The 23,323-nt window shown below is 33.9% G+C and overlaps 2 protein-coding genes across 3 annotated transcripts in view; one reads left to right on the forward strand and one right to left on the reverse strand.

The window, feature by feature from the left end:
- The window catches only part of LOC131438235 (uncharacterized), a 679,506-nt gene that overhangs the window by 277,202 nt on the left and 378,981 nt on the right, over positions 1 to 23,323 (reverse strand). The gene's annotated exons all lie outside the window — the stretch shown is intronic.
- Positions 18,524 to 20,386, forward strand: LOC131438236 (uncharacterized). Its single transcript, XM_058608112.1, has 5 exons — positions 18,524 to 18,845; positions 19,352 to 19,399; positions 19,477 to 19,791; positions 19,891 to 19,947; positions 20,024 to 20,386. The coding sequence occupies exons 1-5, from the start codon at positions 18,786 to 18,788 to the stop codon at positions 20,312 to 20,314; spliced, it is 771 nt and encodes a 256-aa protein (XP_058464095.1). The 5' UTR covers positions 18,524 to 18,785; the 3' UTR covers positions 20,315 to 20,386.

Consider the following 23,323-nt stretch of genomic DNA (forward strand, 5'->3'; position numbering starts at 1 on the left):
ATCGACATCGTATCATTCCACGTCAAGGTGGATGAGGTGGGTTTTTTTTCCCTGATATACACAAATAAATTCAAGGCGATTCTTATCGCATGTTTCATTGCTCTGACCAGCCAATCTGCCAGTAATCTTGAAATGTTCGATGAATATTATATAACTGATTGAACACAATTTATCGAGTGTTGAAAACGATTAGCACATAATTGGATCAATAAATAATTTAAATCATAACGTATTCGTTATTCTTGGTTTTCTGAAAGCTTGATATTTTTGGCATTGTAATTTTTTACACATATCCTTTGACATATGGGCAAAGTCTGTGAGTTGTCAGTAGTATAATATCAGCAGAAAAGATTCGGAGCCTATGTGAAACACGGAATCTAGAAGTTAGAGAGGTGTTGGAATGATTGTATTGCTCTCGAAGAAGAATATGAACGAATAAAATGAGTGAATAAAAAAAAATTGAATTTTGGAAAACAAAGCTATTTTTTCATAAGTACGTTAATTTTTTTAAGACAGTTTACATAAGCTTTTTTTCGCCGTAGTATTACTTTTACATAGAATTCTTATCCTAACATAATTCAAATATAGTCACAACGATTTGAATTTAATAAAACATATTCCTCTTATTTTCAAAATATCGTATTAGATATTTCGTCATTTACTATTAAATCTCGTTAAGAATATTATTTAAACCAAACGATGAACTGCTTAATTAAACGTTAATTAACTTAATTAAACGTTAATTAAACGATTAATTTACTTAATTATAAAATAAGCTGTTATTTATATGCATTTTGTAGATAAGTTCATAAACTATGTCCAGTTTGTTTGTATCAGTGCATCATTTTTATTCAAATTTAGCTATTGGTTGAACAAATGGACGCAGTTGGAGTCAGAACTAAGTCCTGAAAGGGTCAATTATTAAATTGAAACTCCAATGGTCTTATTGGTATGATAAAGAAGTTTCAGGTATGGAAGGTCACGACAAACAAGAATGTCGCGAACTACCTTGGTTACGCAAAGATTTTTAAAAAGGGCGTATGTATTTTTGCATATCACGAAAATTGCCTTTTTCAAATCGTTGTAACTCGGAAACCGTTCATCGTACAAAAATGACGTCCAGGAAGAAGTTGTACGGAACCAATAAGCCACTCTAAAAAAAATTTGGTTTTTTTTCTCAATAATTTCAAAACGAACCAAAAAAATTAAATTAAAAATAAATCAGTTTCGATTTTTTTTTTGAGAATTTTTATTTCAAAGCTCTTATTAAAACCTACAGATTGATGGCTATCACATCCGTGCTCTTTGAAAAATAAAGCAAAAACAATGTACAGATATATTCGAAATTTCAAGTTCACGTTGAAAGATAATCATTTAAACAGTAGATTATTATTCTACAGGTTAAAGGCGATAGATTTGTTCATGATATCCTTTCTTCTAAAAGTAGCTGTTCTTGAGATACTTGGATATTTAATTACAACACCATTTTTATATTTCCATGAATTATTTATTTGCTTGCTATATCTACAATTATTACATGTACATGAATAATTCTTAATTATATTTGAAGTTTTATTTATGTATGACGGAGCTGCCTCGCAGTACAAAAACAGAAAAAAATTTGCAAGTCTCTAAAGTAAATTTAAATCAATGTATAACATTGATGCTGAGTGGCATTTTTTGGCACGTGAAAGCTTGGCTAAACTACATGAACACCCAATCACAACAATTATATGAATGGGCAGTGGAGTAGTGTTTATGAGGATACCAAAATAATTCCAGACACACAGAAATACCATTCTTTCGTTCCGATTTCAGAAACCACAATCGTCACAAGACTGTATTCGAATGACGATGCACGCAGTACTCATACAATTTTCAAAAACCTAAAACCTTAAATATAATTAAGAATTATTCATGTATTTTATTTCAGTGTATATTTTTAGAGTGCCCTATTGACTCCCTACAACTTCTTCCTGGGCGCCATTTTTGTACAATTAACGGTTTCCGAGTTACAACGATTTGAAAAAGGCAATTTTTGTTAAATGCAAACATACATACGCCCTTTTTAAAAATCAGTCGTGAGTAGGATTGACCTCTCAATCGGTTCAAAACTTATAGTTTGCCATACTGTAGCCATTTGCAAAGTTTCATCCAAATCGGAGAAGGTCGATTCTGATTTTGTCACGTTTTCGTCTACTAATTCCTCGAATTGCTCAGTTGAGACCTTCGCCACAAACGCAATGATTAGTCTCGAAAAAGTCCAATTCGAGGGAGATGTGCATCTTGACATAAATCGCGACATTATACGAATGAAATCCCTACTCACGTCCAGTCCCCTGAACCATGCCTTTGTCGATATTTTAGGTATAATTGAGTGCATCCACCGACTCAGATAATCTCTATCCCAAGAAACTTGCCAGCTGGCAAGTGTACTTTGGTAAGACGCGCTGTAGAATTCGTTGAAAGCAATTCATATAGAAACCCTTTGCAATCACTGTGAAACCAACTTTTTAACCACTTTCCAGAAGGCCGAATGTCATATACCATTCGATGCAGCTCGACGAACTGTGGGACTGTGTGGGAGTGTGTGTATGTATGTAACAAAAATATGCACTCACTTTTCTCGGAGATGGTTGAACCGATCTTCACAAACTTAGATTTCAATTAAAGGTCTCTTGGCCCCATAGCCCCCGATCCGACTTCCGGTTCCGGAGATACAGGGTGATGTGCACCTAAACATGGAAAAAGTATGCACACACTTTTATCAGAGATGACTAAACCGATTTTCAAAAACTTACATTTAAACGAAAGGTTTTATAGTCCCACAGCTTTATGTTGAATTTTTTTTTTTGATCTGACTTTCTGTTCTGGACTTATAAGGTAATCTGTAAAAATTTAGTATAAAATGTGCACTCAAATTTCTCGGCTCAACCGATTTTTATAAAATTAAGATTTAAATGGACGGTATTACAGTTTGCCAAAAAGTTCTAGAATATTTTATCCAGATCCACGTTCTGGTTCCGGAACTAGAGTGTGATATGTGGAAAATTATCAATTTCATGAGTATTTTTTCACAAACGATGGTCAAAAACAGGTAAAGAATCCCATGAAACTATCCGATAAATTCGTCTGATTTGCGAAACTTGTTTCATGGTTTCAGCATGACCATTATGAAAATGAGTCACACGAAGAGTACTCAAGATATACTCATTGGAAAATATATTGGATAAGGTATATGTTCTCCTATAAGTATTATTAAAGTTTGCTGCATTAAGTTGCATATTTCGCTTCGGCACAAGGTTTCCTAGGTAAAAAACGTGATTAATCCACCTAGCAGTGAGATGATACCTTTTTTTTATCAATCTGCATATGTTTTTTGCATGAATATTCTTCGGTGTTTAAGTTTTCATTGCATTATTTTAATGACCGTCGTTTTAAGCGACAATTTGAGATTGTAATCACTCATTACTCTGTAATGTCGAAACTGCTAATAAAAATGGAATTTAAATCTAGAAGTGTGATAATCGATTAAACATGCCATGATATGTAAGTTCCACTTTAGAGTTTACGGTAATTTAAGGTACTTCCAGAGCCGGTATTCGGGAACCAGCATAACCCAAACCGATTCGTATGGCCATATGACGAATAAATTACAGTTTTGAGTACAACTTTGAAGCTTAATTGGATAAAATTCATTAATTTTTGTATGTATGTATAAAACTAATTAATTTTGTATGTAAGTTTAATTCAATTTGAATTTTTGTTTCTGAAACTTGATTAGGCTTTTTTGAGAAAACGATTGAGCTTTGAGAAACGATTTTATACTGGAACCGGAATTCTAAAATCGGTATGGCCGAAGTCAGATAAATTCACCTGAATAGCTGTATAGTTTACATTTGTTTCAAAATATTTGAAAATCAGTGAAGACATCTTTGAGAAATCATAGCACGAATTAAATTTTTAGGTGCCTTCTGAATCGACAACTGAATACCACTAAAACTGAAAAAAGTTATTTTTTTTATCGACTATCCAAATCTGCTAACCCGATAAACCTGATTAATTTATGTGGAATAGACATTTTTATACTAATCACCCTGTATCTCCGAAACCGGAAGTTGGATCTGACTGAAGAGCAAGATGTTTTAAAAAATCTTGAAACTTTTCATTTGCATCTTAGATGATTCTTAGATTTCATTTGAATCTTAGATCGGTTCAGCCATCTACGAGAAGAATGAGTTACACAATTTTTATTTCGTTTCATATATCATCCTGTAGTTCCGGAACCAGAGGTCGGAACCAAACATAATTCAAGAACTTTGTTTGGGAGCATACGAATTTTCGTATGAATCTGAATTTGTAGAAAAGAAATTTTCAGAGAAAATTGAGTGAAATTATTTGTCACACACGCATTTGCTGATCTCGACGAACTGATTCGAATGGTATATGGATGTTATGTTCGTCCAGCATTTATTGCTGTAAGTAGTTTAAAACAATATAATTAAAAAAAAATCTGCCATCATCTGGTTTATATATGTCATATTCGAACGATTATGTTGCCAAAAACGAGCCGTGCCAAAATCGGTCCGAGGCAAATTGTCATGAAAAAGGATGCTGTACACAGTCTTTTTGGTACTTAGAAACAATTGTATGTAACAGAATAAAAAATCGTGTTTTCCGTTGCTCCCAAGCATTTCTTTGCCAGACAGCGCTCAAAACTCCTACTGCTGGAATAGGGGAAAAAGTCGTTTACACAAAAATTTCGATATCTCCGTTAAAAAAAGACGGATTTTAACAATCTATGGCTTGTTGGATAGGTATTACCGTGCGGAATCTAAATCTGAAAACATATTCTGTTTTCAAGGTCAATTGTGACAGATACTGTCAAAAAACTGAAAATTTTGACATAAAACTTCGAATAACTCAAAAAGTAAACATCCGATCTCAAAACCATTCAATAGCGTTTTGGGTGACGGGGAGACCTTTCATTTGCGACTAGTTTGATCAAAATCGGTCTAGCCATCTCTGAGATCTCGACCTCTTAGTTGACAACACACACACACACACACAGACATTTGCTCAGTTCGTCGAGCTGAATCGATTGGTATATGTCATTCGGTCCTCCGGGCCTCGGAAAATTTTTCGAAAGTTTGAGCGAATTCTATACCTATTTTTTATATATATAAAAAAAGGTAAAAAGGTAAAATTATGCATAAATTTTCCAGAAAAGAATAAACTTATGCATTAGCTTCTACAAAATTATGAAATTCTATATTTTCTACAATTATTCCAAACGAAGTATGCATAAAAAAATAACACGAAACAAGTTATGACTAGAAAACTAGTTTTAAGGGGGTTGCCATAATTCAGTAATTAAAACTAACTTTGAAAAGACCTAAAAAAAAGTTCCACCGAGTTCCACTTAGATTTTTTTATGATATTGGGCACATCTTTTCCTACAAATTTTGTAAAAATCAGCTGCACAAAGTTGCATACTTCGCTTCGGTGCAAGGTTTTATCCTAGGTAAAAAAAGGTAAAATGTTGCATAACTTTGCCAGGAAAGAACAAACCTATGCATTATCTTCAACAAAAATATGCAATTTTAAAAATTCTACAATTATTCCAAACAAAGTATGCATAACAAAATAACTCGAAACAATTTATGAATAAAAAACTGATTTCAAGGGGGTTGCCATAAAAACGCTTTGTATATCCGAAACGGTGCGACCTAGACTTTTGGTATGTTTGACAAAGTAAATTATTTTTAATAGTTCTAAAGCTTTGTAGAAGAAAAAAAATTTCTATCTCTTCAGATAAAAAAGTTATGGTTACATTTTTTGTCAAAGTAGGCCATGAACAATTAATGATATGATCAAATTACGCGGTATATATTTGTAAATAATTTCTACAAAGCAACTATATGCATTAAAAGAACGGTTTGGCAGCTACTGATTTATGTCCACGTTTTTATTGATTCGAACCACTGTGTGGCATATAGAATGACAATACAATACCGTGAAACGTGGAAGAAGCAAACACAATGCGAACGATGCGTGCTTCGTTCTATTTCGTACACGCTATAAAACAAAACGAAACGGTTACGAATGTCTGCTACTGGTGTTTGATTTCGGTAAATAACGGTGCTGTTGAAGATAAAAATCTTAGCTCTTTTATGATAACCGCGACTGAAGAATAAACGAATGTCAATGAATTGAAATTTATTCGAAAAAATAATCATATATCGGAATTTGCGATGTAAATGCCATTTTCACAGCCGGTAGTGCAGTAATACTGTGCCGGTGGAGTAGTGATGTCAAATATAACAATAATAATAATAATAATAATAATAATAATAATAATAATAATAATAATAATAATAATAATAATAATAATAATAATAATAATAATAATAATAATAATAATAATAATAATAATAATAATAATAATAATAATAATAATAATAATAATAATCCTACTATAAGTTTCATTCTGCTGAAGATTCGTGCTGTTTAGCTTGACTTACTTATGCAAAAGTAATAGAAACGCAGGTTCGCCTCGTTTGTAAGATTTCGTTTAATTGGTTCAATCGAAATAGAGCATGAGATAGTAAGTGTAGGTTTAACTAAGTTCAAAACTGTTCCAATTTGTAGCTGACAAACGAATAAACATTGGCTAGTCCGGTCATCTGTATCCGATTTCGAAAGTATTGGAAATAATGATTATTAACTGCAAAAAGGATTTCACTCACTTTTCTTCAAGATTCAAATCGATTTTCACAAATTTATAGGTTCAAAGGAAAAATCTTACAGTTTCATGAGTGATTCCTAAATTGTTGCGGATACTACTTCCGGTTCCGGAACTACAGGATTAACAGGATTTGTAGATTTTGTTAGATTAAGTCCGAAAAAACTTTTTCTTTTATTTCGATTCAATGAAGAGTTGTTTTTGCGAATTCCACAGGAATATTTATGATGTTATGAGTAATATGAGAAAGGCATCATTAAACCACTAGGTGGATCAAAACAGCTTTCTTAGTTAGTCACACTATTGAGTAGTGTGTTAACTGATATTAGACCATGTAACTGTCGTACAATCAACCAACTTGCAAATCAGAAATTCTAGTTTGATATTTAAGGACACTAGTATCAATATTTTTTATTAAATACAAATCGTTGTAGCTATATAGGAAATATATAAGATTTATTTCATGCTATTGCCACTTTTTCATTTACTTTTCTTATGATAACTTCAATATAATTTGATTCACTTTTTTTCTCTATAATTAGTTCAATTCGTTCTTATTTCGTTGTTGAAAGTTACACAAGCCTTTTATTTTAAATTTGCTGACAAATTTCTTTCTTTAAATTGATTATAATTGATTATAATACCTGGGGTGGTACTATGCAACGAGGTCGATTTGACTGTTTTCATACAAGTGGTCGTACAACAACCGACATTATTCACCAAACCGTTCCGTTTTGTTGGACTTTTCAACTTGCAACCAACATTTCTTTAAAGAGCTAAGTTTATTTCGTGTTTTATTTCGATTATGAAAACCAAAAGTCTCACTCATCAATTATTTCCATCATCATAAGCACATTTACGGTAAGACCGCTCGTGGAACGGAAATAACCGACCGGTGCAAGAACGAAACAAGCCACAACAAATGCGGTCAGGTCGCCGCCCCGTCAAAAGGCCATCAGCGTAGCCCACGAAAGATTATCACACCCGCAATGTAATCCCTCTTTTCCCTCCAACAGCTGCTGAATGGCTGCCCGAGGTCTTGCCATAATGACACAGCAATCCCGAGCCACAGCTGATGGAACACGTCTCGATAACGGTGAAACTGGCGTTCGCGGTCAGCACCGAAATGAGGGAAATGGCCGGGTACTGATGGAAATGGCCGAGGACTGATGGAAACAGTATCCATGAGTATTCGAACAAAAAAAAAACAATACTTTCATGCAAAGGATCACCAAAGCTCTTAAAAACTGTGGTTGATTGTGGCCGTGATATTTGGTCTTCTTTTTGTTGCGATTTTATCGCAACCAAAAATAAAACCACTAACGATCCTCCCAACGGTAATTGCTTACATAGATTACCCCTCGTCAAGACCAGGACAAGGCAGTTCCCTGTCCGAAACACCACGGATACTCATTTGTCGCACACAACCGCTTATTATTCCCACAATACTTCACGCCTGTGTGCCGTACACTGACTGTGCGGGTTTTTAACGCAAATTGGATTAATGTTACACTTGTCAAATGATTCGAACCCCTCATTTTCACCGATCCACCTCTTCCTCCTATTTCGTCGTCTGTCATGATTCTTACATTGCTCGCGCCATTAATTTAACTCCCCCCTCGGAAAATAACCGCACGGACATGCTTCATCTTCCGAGCGCTCAAGCAATCCCCAAGAAAGTCGGTTTCTCTTTTTTTTTACAAATAATGTAATTTGCTATTCGGCATGTTCTGTCAGCCAATATATTACCGCTGCTATCCGTTTTTGTCGGGATCATAAATTTTCCCCAACACACAGACGGCAAAGCTTCTTTCGTTCGATTTCGGCATGGAATCTCAAACCGTAGCCGCTAATCTGCAGCAGTTTCTCCAAACCGAACGAGTAGCTCTTTACAAACCGTTCGTTTACGCTTCATTTCAGCCCGCCGGGGACAAATTTTCATCCGTGTCAGTCCGGATCCGGATGAGTGGAAGACTGATTTCGGAGCAGCGACTGTGGCTGGAAAAATAAAACGCCTCCTCTTCACACGACAGATTGTTCACACTTGCGAGGCTCTGGGACTCTCGGAGGAGTACGATTTCTGGCTTCCGGATTCTTTCGAGCCTCCACACGATGACCAAAGTGAGGGCACAAAATTATGGCGGTCCTATCTGTCTGTGTCAGTCTACTAGGGTTACGTTGCCGCCTTCGCAGTTATTGAAATGCAGGGCGTTTGTGACTGTACTTGTTCGAATAGTTTTACGATGGCTGCTGGCAGTGACCATCCCAAAAGACATTCAAAAGGATGGCCTGGCCTGACGTCCGCATCGTTATCGGACTGGATTTTGGCTGGGAACAAACCTGACACAACGGAATTTAGATGTCTGGGGAGGTAACATTTGGTGTTTCGATGAAAGCTTGTATTGATTCATCCTTCCAATAGCGTTTGGTGAGATAATTGGAAATGAAAAATTTGCAAGTAAACTGAAGAATATTGACGCTTCTTCCAGCGCTTTCTCTTCCGTAAATAACTTCATAATTTCCACGTTGATTTACGAATCGAAGACGAATTGTAAAACTAATAAAAGACATTTTTTTGTTTACTTTCTCCTTCGACTATATCTGCGTTATTATATAAATATTCTTTACATATTTAATACGGTTAGAAAATTGGAAATATTGTCTTTAGTTCTTCAAGAATAACTAAAGACAATATTTCCAATTTTCTTACCGTATTAAATATGTAAAAAATATTTATATAATAACGCAGATATAGTCGAAGGAGAAAGTAAACAAAAAAATGTCTTTTATTAGTTTTACAATTCGTCTTCGACTCATTAGTGCATCAGTAGATTATATTGGACTGCTAAGGCAACCTCACGGATCACCAAGACTATAAGACTATAAGACTATAAGACTATAAGACTATAAGACTATAAGACTATAAGACTATAAGACTATAAGACTATAAGACTATAAGACTATAAGACTATAAGACTATAAGACTATAAGACTATAAGACTATAAGACTATAAGACTATAAGACTATAAGACTATAAGACTATAAGACTATAAGACTATAAGACTATAAGACTATAAGACTATAAGACTATAAGACTATAAGACTATAAGACTATAAGACTATAAGACTACAAGACTATAAGACTTTAAGACTATAAGACTATAAGACTATAAGACTATAAGACTATAAGACTATAAGACTATAAGACTTTAAGACTATAAGACTATAAGACTATAAGATTATAAGACTATAAGACTATAAGACTATAAGACTATAAGACTATAAGACTATAAGACTATAAGACTATAAGACTATAAGACTATAAGACTATAAGACTATAAGACTATAAGACTATAAGACTATAAGACTATAAGACTATAAGACTATAAGACTATAAGACTATAAGACTATAAGACTATAAGACTATAAGACTATAAGACTACAAGACTATAAGACTTTAAGACTATAAGACTATAAGACTATAAGACTATAAGACTATAAGACTATAAGACTTTAAGACTATAAGACTATAAGACTATAAGATTATAAGACTATAAGACTATAAGACTATAAGACTATAAGACTATAAGACTATAAGACTATAAGACTATAAGACTATAAGACTATAAGACTATAAGATTATAAGACTATAAGACTTTAAGACTATAAGACTATAAGACTAAAAGACTATAAGACTATAAGACTATAAGACTATAAGACTTTAAGACTATAAGACTATAAGACTATAAGATTATAAGACTATAAGACTATAAGACTATAAGACTATAAGACTATAAGACTATAAGACTATAAGACTACAAGACTATAAGACTTTAAGACTATAAGACTATAAGACTATAAGACTATAAGACTATAAGACTATAAGACTATAAGACTTTAAGACTATAAGACTATAAGACTATAAGATTATAAGACTATAAGACTATAAGACTATAAGACTATAAGACTATAAGACTATAAGACTATAAGACTATAAGACTATAAGACTATAAGACTATAAGACTATAAGACTATAAGACTATAAGACTATAAGACTATAAGACTATAAGACTATAAGACTATAAGACTATAAGACTATAAGACTATAAGACTATAAGACTATAAGACTATAAGACTATAAGACTATAAGACTATAAGACTATAAGACTATAAGACTATAAGACTATAAGACTATAAGACTTTAAGACTATAAGACTATAAGACTAAAAGACTATAAGACTATAAGACTATAAGACTATAAGACTTTAAGACTATAAGACTATAAGACTATAAGATTATAAGACTATAAGACTATAAGACTATAAGACTATAAGACTATAAGACTATAAGACTATAAGACTATAAGACTATAAGACTATAAGACTATAAGACTATAAGACTATAAGACTATAAGACTATAAGACTATAAGACTATAAGACTATAAGACTATTAGACTATAAGACTATAAGACTATAAGACTATAAGACTACAAGACTATAAGACTTTAAGACTATAAGACTATAAGACTATAAGACTATAAGACTATAAGACTATAAGACTATAAGACTTTAAGACTATAAGACTATAAGACTATAAGATTATAAGACTATAAGACTATAAGACTATAAGACTATAAGACTATAAGACTATAAGACTATAAGACTATAAGACTATAAGACTATAAGACTATAAGACTATAAGACTATAAGACTATAAGACTATAAGACTATAAGACTATAAGACTATAAGACTATAAGACTATAAGACTATAAGACTATAAGACTATAAGACTATAAGACTATAAGACTATAAGACTATAAGACTATAAGACTATAAGACTATAAGACTATAAGACTATAAGACTATAAGACTATAAGACTATAAGACTATAAGACTATAAGACTATAAGACTATAAGACTATAAGACTATAAGACTATAAGACTATAAGACTATAAGACTATAAGACTATAAGACTATAAGACTATAAGACTATAAGACTATAAGACTATAAGACTATAAGACTATAAGACTATAAGACTATAAGACTATAAGACTATAAGACTATAAGACTATAAGACTACAAGACTATAAGACTTTAAGACTATAAGACTATAAGACTATAAGACTATAAGACTATAAGACTATAAGACTATAAGACTATAAGACTATAAGACTATAAGACTATAAGACTATAAGACTATAAGACTATAAGACTATAAGACTATAAGACTATAAGACTATAAGACTATAAGACTATAAGACTATAAGACTATAAGACTATAAGACTATAAGACTATAAGACTATAAGACTATAAGACTATAAGACTATAAGACTACAAGACTATAAGACTTTAAGACTATAAGACTATAAGACTATAAGACTATAAGACTATAAGACTATAAGACTATAAGACTATAAGACTATAAGACTATAAGACTATAAGACTATAAGACTATAAGACTATAAGACTATAAGACTATAAGACTATAAGACTATAAGACTATAAGACTATAAGACTATAAGACTACAAGACTATAAGACTTTAAGACTATAAGACTATAAGACTATAAGACTATAAGACTATAAGACTATAAGACTATAAGACTTTAAGACTATAAGACTATAAGACTATAAGATTATAAGACTATAAGACTATAAGACTATAAGACTATAAGACTATAAGACTATAAGACTATAAGACTATAAGACTATAAGACTATAAGACTATAAGACTATAAGACTATAAGACTATAAGACTATAAGACTATAAGACTATAAGACTATAAGACTATAAGACTATAAGACTTTAAGACTATAAGACTATAAGACTAAAAGACTATAAGACTATAAGACTATAAGACTATAAGACTTTAAGACTATAAGACTATAAGACTATAAGACTATAAGACTATAAGACTATAAGACTATAAGACTATAAGACTATAAGACTATAAGACTATAAGACTATAAGACTATAAGACTATAAGACTATAAGACTACAAGACTATAAGACTTTAAGACTATAAGACTATAAGACTATAAGACTATAAGACTATAAGACTATAAGACTATAAGACTTTAAGACTATAAGACTATAAGACTATAAGATTATAAGACTATAAGACTATAAGACTATAAGACTATAAGACTATAAGACTATAAGACTTTAAGACTATAAGACTATAAGACTATAAGATTATAAGACTATAAGACTATAAGACTATAAGACTATAAGACTATAAGACTATAAGACTATAAGACTATAAGACTATAAGACTATAAGACTATAAGACTATAAGACTATAAGACTATAAGACTATAAGACTATAAGACTATAAGACTATAAGACTATAAGACTATAAGACTATAAGACTATAAGACTATAAGACTATAAGACTATAAGACTATAAGACTATAAGACTATAAGACTATAAGACTATAAGACTATAAGACTATAAGACTACAAGACTATAAGACTTTAAGACTATAAGACTATAAGACTATAAGACTATAAGACTATAAGACTATAAGACTATAAGACTTTAAGACTATAAGACTATAAGACTATAAGATTATAAGACTATAAGACTATAAGACTATAAGACTATAAGACTATAAGACTATAAGACTATAAGACTATAAGACTATAAGACTATAAGACTATAAGACTATAAGACTATAAGACTATAAGACTATAAGACTATAAGACTATAAGACTATAAGACTATAAGACTATAAGACTATAAGACTATAAGACTATAAGACTATAAGACAACAAGACTATAAGACTTTAAGACTATAAGACTATAAGACTATAAGACTATAAGACTATAAGACTATAAGACTATAAGACTTTAAGACTATAAGACTATAAGACTATAAGATTATAAGACTATAAGACTATAAGACTATAAGACTATAAGACTATAAGACTATAAGACTATAAGACTATAAGACTATAAGACTATAAGACTATAAGACTATAAGACTATAAGACTATAAGACTATAAGACTATAAGACTATAAGACTATAAGACTATAAGACTATAAGACTATAAGACTATAAGACTATAAGACTATAAGACTATAAGACTATAAGACTATAAGACTATAAGACTATAAGACTATAAGACTATAAGACTATAAGACTATAAGACTATAAGACTATAAGACTATAAGACTATAAGACTATAAGACTATAAGACTATAAGACTATAAGACTATAAGACTACAAGACTATAAGACTTTAAGACTATAAGACTATAAGACTATAAGACTATAAGACTATAAGACTATAAGACTATAAGACTTTAAGACTATAAGACTATAAGACTATAAGATTATAAGACTATAAGACTATAAGACTATAAGACTATAAGACTATAAGACTATAAGACTATAAGACTATAAGACTATAAGACTATAAGACTATAAGACTATAAGACTATAAGACTATAAGACTATAAGACTATAAGACTATAAGACTATAAGACTATAAGACTATAAGACTATAAGACTATAAGACTATAAGACTATAAGACTATAAGACTATAAGACTATAAGACTATAAGACTATAAGACTATAAGACTATAAGACTATAAGACTATAAGACTATAAGACTTTAAGACTATAAGACTATAAGACTAAAAGACTATAAGACTATAAGACTATAAGACTATAAGACTTTAAGACTATAAGACTATAAGACTATAAGATTATAAGACTATAAGACTATAAGACTATAAGACTATAAGACTATAAGACTATAAGACTATAAGACTATAAGACTATAAGACTATAAGACTATAAGACTATAAGACTTTAAGACTATAAGACTATAAGACTATAAGATTATAAGACTATAAGACTATAAGACTATAAGACTATAAGACTATAAGACTATAAGACTATAAGACTATAAGACTATAAGACTATAAGACTATAAGACTATAAGACTATAAGACTATAAGACTATAAGACTATAAGACTATAAGACTATAAGACTATAAGACTATAAGACTATAAGACTATAAGACTATAAGACTATAAGACTATACAACTTTTCACAATCTTTTTTATTGAATGATCAAATTGAATCCACAAACCTTTCAAATTTATCAAGGAGACGGACTAATGATTATTGGAAACGAAAGCTAGCCATTTGAAAATTTTAAACTGTTTCAGAGCTTTCTAAGTTGTTCGCTTTTGTTTGCGATGCTGACCAGAGAGCTTGTCGTCATCAGTTTTTTCCTGCAGCTGATAAACGTTTAATTCGCATAAAGTATGGATTACGCATAATGACGACAACTGATATCGTCTCCAGTTGGTAACGTGTTTCATTTCGCATTACGAATCGCTTGTGCTCTGCCAAAATGCGTCATAACACACTCATAAAGCGTCACGATACATTTTGAACTCCGGCAATAAATGTATCGTTTTTGAGGAATTTCAATTTAAAAATGAATGTTAACTAATATTTGATTTATCCGTACAATCAAAGTCCAGATACGCATGTTTTAATCAGAACAGTTTGTGGTATCTTTTCCTGAACTTCGTCAGTGCAAGGTGCGAAGGAGAGTCAATACTAGCGCTGTCATTGCGTGTAAAAACTAATTACCCATTGAAACGTGAACAATAGACCAAAAACAAAAATGAGACATGAGATATTCGCAATCTCTGGGGATCTGATCAGAAAACGTAGAAATATTTATGATGGAATGGAACGAGTTGATAACTGGTACCCCCAATAGCTTCGGATCCTTAGAGCTTAATCAGTGTGCCTTATAAATTATATTATTAAATGGGGAAGACCGGGGCTAAGCCAGACACTTTTTAGAAATTGAAAAAAAGCATCCCTTACAACCAGGGTTTTAATCAAGTTATCTATACCGTTTGTATAGCTTCAACATTCAGCTACAATTTCCAATTTGTGGTTTGGAAGAATACGCATTAATTTCCGTAAAAAGTCGCGATGAAGTGACCAACTAAAAATCCAATTTTTCAGAAACTTCTTGGAAATTTAGCAAAAATAAACTCCCATTAAACTTAGGTTTTTACGAAGTTTATCTAAACAGGTGAAGAGCTTCAACTTTCAGCTACATTTTCCTATTTGTGACCAGGAAAAACATTCATTAGTTTATATACTAAGTCACGATGAAGTGATCAATTCAGGCCCGTACCTAGGATTTCGTTTCGGGTAGAGTAAGTTGACTTAACCAGTTCCTGAACCATCGTAATAAGTGGTCAAAAACATCGCAATGGAACTGGCACCGATTTCTCAGAATTTCACGAACTTATATTCAAATAAAAGTCGTTGATATACCATGAAACATTTAAAATCACGTAGAGGTCAAAAATACAGAGTGATGAGTGTTGAAAATTTCAAACTAGAAGTAACGATGCAATAAAAACAGAAAAATCATCTCCACTTGGCTGAAATTTGTTTCAATTTCAAGGTTAGTTGGTTTTTATACTCAGCCCGGGTTGACGGTTCAATGCATAGGACGCTGGTCTTACAAGCCAATTGTCGTATGTTCGAGCCCCGACCTGGAAGGATTCTTAGTGTCAGTAGGATCCATAGTACTAGCCATGCAATGATTCTGTACACTAAGAATCGGCTGCGAAGTCTGTTGAAACAGAAAGGCCAAATTCCACAAAGGAATGTTATGCCAGGACTTTGCTTTGGTTTTTATACCAACTTGAATTTACCGGTTTCCAGTTTTTGGTTGTGGAAGTGGCGGCCAAAAATTCCATTTTCTGTCCCACATGTCTAAGACCTTCGGAATTAACATTTATAGAGCACAATAATACACAAGACTTATGATAATAAATTTTGGGAGGTTGTCCGAGATAGCTCCTATACTCTGATTAGTGGAGAACGGAAAATTTGTAAGGTCATATTATTTGTTTTAGTCTTGATGAGACGTAGAACGTTTTGAGCTAGTCAGTATCTAACGGGGAAAGCGGATTGGAAAAAAGACACGCGAATGCAACTATGTAATGAAAATCGAAAACTACCCCTGCATCTGAAAATACATGAGGAGACAGCCTGATTGACTTGCATTTCCGTATTGAGGTCCCATCACAGAAAACCGACATCATGATCTTTCCGACTTGGAAGTACTCGCACTGACTTCAGTTCATTGTCGGGTAATCATTCTGCTCTGTCGTATAATAATGGATCCATCCATACATGTATTCGAGGTGCGCTTGCTTTCGTATTTTTAGTCCTAAAAAAGTATGTGCGGCATCAAGCACTGTTGTTACTTTTATAAATCCAATTCCTGCTTAATAGCGTTTAATAACATTTATCCAAATACCTTTATTACTTCGTTCAAATAACCTTTATTCAAATAAACGCGCTAGTGGTGGCAGTGCACACAAAATGAAATCGGATCTCGGAGAAATATTCGAAAAAACCTGAATGTATAATATTCAGCACTATCCAGTTTAGTGAAGGTAGTTGCTTGCTGTAAATTGTGGGTTGAGACTGGGTGAATATGTTTAGCTCTCTTCCATTCTCGTGCATGGACAGGCCAATGAAACAACAAGGCTCACGCTTCCTCAAAAGCGATAAAGCATATGTAACACATGGGCTGAAAAGTCCCGGGCCTAACACATAGATGGCGCTAGATTCATTGCAATCAAATTTTGTCAGTTAATATTAAACTTTAAAAAACCGCAAAAAAGCCACCGCAGAGACTGGATTCGAACCCGTAGTTAGCACCTATCCAGGGAAATCGTTTTGCCAATTAAGCTACCCTGCATGTGAAACGTACGAAAAAACAGTCGAATTAAACAAAAAAACCGAGTATGTTCAGTTGTGCTCAAGTGCCACGGCGTTCAGTCATTTCTCTATAGCAACCACTCCGCCAGTTGTTTCAGCTGATTTATTTACAGAATCTCATTTCATTTAATTTTCTTTTTAGGGCATTTTTAAGTTCGACAAAACCTAAAAAAATACACGAATTATTCATCGCACATTTTTTTAGAAGCGTATGATTCTTCTTGATCAAAATTTCGCTTAATTGTTATGACGCGCCCTGAACAAGCATAATTATTGAAAAAAATGTTATTTGGGTGTTCTTACATTCACATTCGTTACGTGTTGTCACTGTCCTTTCTGACGTTTGTACTACCACAAATTAAAATTCGATGCGTTAAAGATTTAAAATGGTGTATTAATTTTTGATTTAAAAAATACAGTACATTTGAGGTAAAAAACAGTATGGAGTATTTGGGTCGAAAATACAGTACAATACTGTAAAATTCGAGACACGTTTTCTCGAGACATTTTTTTTTCTCATTCTAGAGGGCTTGAAGAAAAATTTTAGGCTCACAAAAACAAATTTTTTGAAAGTTCTATGGTGGCCTTACCCCTTACGATGTCCGGTTAAACAACGTATCTGGTCTAGCCCTGATCTCCCCTAAAAAGAGTGGTGCCCCAGGTCTTCATGGCGCCTAATGATTAAATGTATATAAATAGCATTTGCAAACACGTTTTAAAAATTTGATTGGAGGCCATATTTCTAGTTTAAGTCGAAACGTTGTTTCAAGGGCTAGATAATTCTGCAGTAACAATGAATTGATAACGAATTGGTTTTATGTGAAACTAGAACTAGGAAATAGAACCCCCTCAGGTCTGCCTGAAGGCATGTTATGAAACCATGCCGACGTAGCCTTACCGACCTTACCTCAGCTCTCAAAATAAACTACAGCAACATCAGATAACACTAATCGCAACCCGAGCCCATAGAGACAAACAGAGCCCCGATTAAGCCGATGGAGATCAAGTTCGAACCAACAGCGTACGCAGAACTCATTGGCGTAAGCAACTGTAATCCAGTAAATCACGTAATAAAAAGTCAGCCATTATTTTGTCACGAGACAGTAATTGTTTGTCAGTCAGTGATAGAACTGTGAACTCGTCAGTCACAATACCTACTCTAATACCGGAGAAGTTGTTTCGGTTTTGATTGAGACGTCTTGCTACCGATTCACCCGTTGGCCATCGCACGGAAAGAAAGCATTCTGCCATGTATAAGCTGCTCATCGTATTTGCTCTAGTTGGAGTGATAATCGCCGCTCCCTCGCAGGTGTGTGAGTTCTCAGCTATTCATCTATGTGGGGACCTACCGCTTTTCGATTTCCTACTAAAGGGAAAAACAGGCGAAGTTTTTTTCCCTGACCTGGTACCGACGAATGGGAAAATTTATTCCGGATTTTCTGCTCCAATATTCTACAGTTTTTACTATGCTTTGTGAAATTTTAATGAAATTATATTGCCACCCGAGAGACAAACGAGTGAGTGTTGAATGTACGTGCCTCGGCTCTTTGACGGGGGGAAAATGGTTCAGGTGAATGAATAACATAATTGGTTGGCAGGATCGCTGCTAGAGGTTGGACGAGGAGCAGCTAGTTTGATGTTCTGTTTTCCCCCTTTTTCCACGTTTTTATGTAGCACGATAGCGATATTCCGTCGAGTGCGAAAAGCGCTTTCATAGTTTTCCGTCGTCTTGTGCCGTCTGGGGTGGCTACAAATTTTTAATGTCGTTGCGTGAAACTTTGATGGGTTAAAAATATAATGTTTTATTTCCCACAGCGTGATGAGATTGATGACGAGATTGGTTCGATCAGACAATGTTTCAATGTGAGTAAAATTCTGCTAGGCTAGGGTTATTGATAGGAGTGTCTAACCAAATCAACGATTATCCGTTTTCAACACAGGATATGGTCGTTTCTTTCGAGGAACAAATGTTAGATGAGTTACGAGAAACGATAGCCGATGCTCACTTCACAATCGGTGTTTTACTCGAACGTCGTCAACGCTGCGAGGAACTTCCGATGGACGATCCACCAACGCGGCCTCAGTTAATCGCTCTCGAGGCCTGTAGAAATGCCTGGCGCATGAATGTGGCAACCGAACTGACTCGCCTCACTATTGCTTTCAATCAGCATCTCGAGTCGGGACGTGATTTGCTTGTAGAATTCATTCAATGTTCCTGGGCCAACTTACCGCGCCCGCGACAACTGGAATTTCAGGTTTGCAACTTTTTATTTTAGTTTTTCTGGCATAGCATAGATGCTGACAATTTATGTAACCATTAACTGAATCTGACTGGTTTCTTTTTTTTTCTCTAGCTTCCACAGCGCAGTGAGAGTGCAGTAGATGAAGACCTGATCGCTCAATGCTTGAATGTAAGTAACTCACGAAACTCACGAAATTAAAGCCATAGAAAATCTTTCATCGACCAACATTTTTCTTTTATATCAGCGTCCACTGGAATTTATTGAGACTGGCAAAATGGACCAAGCACTCGAGTTGAATGGTGCGAGCCGACAAATTTTTGCCGATCTGATAGAGCAACGCAGACGGTGTAATGAGCTCCCGCGGGATGATCCACCAACGCGTCCGCAGGAAATCTCTTTCCTGACTTGTGAGAATGTGTGGCGACTGAACGCGGTCATCGACTTGAGTAGAGTTTCGGCAGCTCTGAGCAGTCACGCCGATGGTGGGCGTGATCTTATCAGTGATTTTTCGGAATGTTCGGGCTTCAGTTTATAAGATTAGGTTTTTAGTGGCAACGAAATTATCGGTGTCGATGCAACAAGACAGTCTATCAAAATACGAACAAAATGTTTCCGATTTACCAATGAGGCAATCCGAAAATTTCTAAATACTAATACAGTGAAGCAATTTCCGGTAGGATAAACATAGAAAATATTGCTGTAAACAGATTTTAGCGTACCTTTTTGACGCGAATATGTCAAACTTATCTTTGGGTTACTTTTTCAAAATGTATTCTCTGACAGAGTGTTATTTTTTTTGATCGTGAATATCTTTTGTTGTATCTAACATATCAACGTGATTTTTACTACATGGCATTGAAAATATAATCAGCAGGTTATGATAAAACTTTTAGTTGTATGACATAATCACAACTAGCTCAAAAGTTTGCTTAAATGTTTTGTATAAACAAGCAACAAAGAAAAAGTTTCATTACGAATGTGTGTGACTTTCTCGAACCCGCGACGACTGTTTTGAGGCAGTCAACGTTCTCTACTGGGTATGTATAAAAGGTTTAACCTTAACACTGTTAGTTCAAGGAGCAAGAAGTAAAGCAAAGATTTTTTGTAGATCTTAGTTCAGTAGAATCCAAAGTTATCCAAATCCAAAACCTACTGAAAATCAAATCCAAATCAACTTTTTCAGTTCGGTTTTGAGCGTTTGAGCTGATTGCATTCAAAATTCTGCTATCTGCCTATCTCTGTTACGTTAGTATTATAACGAAATAGTTAAAAATTCTTCATGGTGGAATTTAAGGGAACTAGTGGTGTCAGATATTATATTGCTCATTACATATCCATTGAAGAGCGGGTAATGTCTAACACTTTTGAATAATCATTTTGTTCTTGCTTCGTATTTTCTTGTAGTAAAACATAAATTTTCCTAATTCTTTCCATTGTATTTTTATTTTTAAAACACTTTAATCGAAAAGCTGACAGCACTTGTTCACATATAAACATATTGTAAAAGTTTCCTATTCAATTTTATGGTCGAAAAATCTTCAAAGTACACCAAACATCTCATTTTGATTCCGATTATCATATTCCAAGACATTTTCGGAGTATTATTAACGAATGGTAATGTATCTGTATATTAAGGAATAAGAAGTAAGTACTAAGTGTCAACACTTTCGAAATTCAGATATATGAGCCGTTGAACAAAACTCAGTGTTTATTTTTTAATATTCGCTAGACATTAAAATTCATTGCCTTTTCCGACAGTATATATAAATCTAAAATAATTCCTCCATGTTTCAATGGTATTGTGCAATGAAACCCTAATGTTTCGTGCAAAAGTATATTTGTATATTTGTATAACTTCATCTGACATATGTTGTCTTAATGAATAAAAACAAACAATTAAAATTTAAAAACTAAACCTAACTATCGCTATTCACTATGTGGAAGTTGTCAAGTAAACGTTTATGAAACACGGTTGACGACACATTAAAATCGAATAGTTGAGAGAATTCGTTGAACCGCATACAAACTGTCCAAAAAGGCTTATGTTGTCCATACATTCTATTTCGTGGTTCAAGAGACAGGAAGTTCCGCTGGCGAAGTGATCTTTCAGGTGCGTAGAGGTTTAGGCGCATGAGTAACGTTGGACTATCTATGTCGCCCAAAAGCAGTTTGGCAGCGAAAGTTGCTTGAGCAGTTATGCGTCGTACCTCCAATGGCTCGAGATTCAACAAACGGCAGCGATCTTCGTATGATGGTAGGTTCATAGGGTCACGCCACGGTAACAGGCGCAGAGCGTACCTCACAAATTTATGTTGAATAGTCTCAATCCTAGCGATCCAGTAAGCATGGTAGGGGCACCAAATCACAGCGTTTGACTCTAGTATTGAACGTACAAGTGAACAGTACAATGATCGTAAACAAAGTGGGTCTCGAAACTCTTTGCTACCTTGAAGATGAAACCAAGTTGACGGTTTGCTTTGGCCAACATATCGTCATAGTGCAGTCTAAAGGTAATTTCACGATCTAAAGTGACACCAAGATCCTTTATACATTCTACTCGTGTCATGGACCTTTCTGAGATTCCATAGCCATACAAGATAGGATCAGTTTTCCGATAGAAAGATATGACGCAGCATTTCTCGATACTCAGACACAAACAATTTTTTGAACACCAATCTACGAACGTTTGTATCATACGTTGAGTACAAGACAGTCCGCGAGACGCTTGATAACCTTCATAATTTTTGCATCGTCTGCATAAAATAATCTGGATTCCGGTGGTAACAGCTGTGAAACATCATTCATGAAAAGCGAAAACAGCAACGGACCAAGATTGCTGCCTTGCGGAACTCCGGAAAAATTCGAGAAAACTTCAGATGTTGAAGAACCGATTTTAACCTGTACAGAACGGTTTGTCAGATACGATCTAAACCACTCTACGCTCATCGTTGAGACACCCAGTAGTTGAAGCTTGGACAGAAGTATTTTGTGATCTACTCGATCAAATGCCGCTTTAAGATCCATATATGCTGCATCGATTTGCCATCCAGAGTCCATGGTCTGCACGCATTTTGAGGTGAATATCATAAGATTCGATGTAACCGATCGTTTCGGGTAAAACCCGTGCTGTTCATTATCTATGTAGGTTTTGCTACTGGCAAACAAAATATCGTTTACGATAATTTCGAATAGCTTCGAACATGCACACAAAGACGTAATACCACGATAGTTGGAAATGTCACGTTTATCGCCCTTTTTGTGAACCGGAAACATATAAGAAAACTTCCATCGTGAAGGTAACTCGCTTTGTAAAGTTGAAAGATTAAACAATTTCGATATTGGATAACTGAGTGCTCCTGCGCAACGTTTCAACACAGATGAAGGAATACCATCAGGACCAGCAGCGAACGACAGCTTTAATTTTCGAATTGCTGTCTCGACCGTTTGCTCAGTTATGAGAGGAATATGTAAATTAAATATATCACGTGGTACACCAGCAGTTGCCTCGTCAATTTGAATCTGTGTTGCAGAATTATCATGAAAT

Source organism: Malaya genurostris, chromosome 3, assembly GCF_030247185.1.
Source record: "Malaya genurostris strain Urasoe2022 chromosome 3, Malgen_1.1, whole genome shotgun sequence".
Taxonomy (NCBI): domain Eukaryota; kingdom Metazoa; phylum Arthropoda; class Insecta; order Diptera; family Culicidae; genus Malaya; species Malaya genurostris.

What these genes read in the sequence shown, in the direction of transcription:
- LOC131438236 (XM_058608112.1), top strand. Translation starts at nt 18,786, where the DNA reads ATGTATAAGCTGCTCATCGTATTTGCTCTAGTTGGAGTGATAATCGCC. An exon ending in TAATCGCCGCTCCCTCGCAG is followed by an intron (nt 18,846 to 19,351) that starts GTGTGTGAGTTC and finishes TATTTCCCACAG; the next exon opens with CGTGATGAGATTGATGACGA. An exon ending in CGATCAGACAATGTTTCAAT is followed by an intron (nt 19,400 to 19,476) that starts GTGAGTAAAATT and finishes TTTTCAACACAG; the next exon opens with GATATGGTCGTTTCTTTCGA.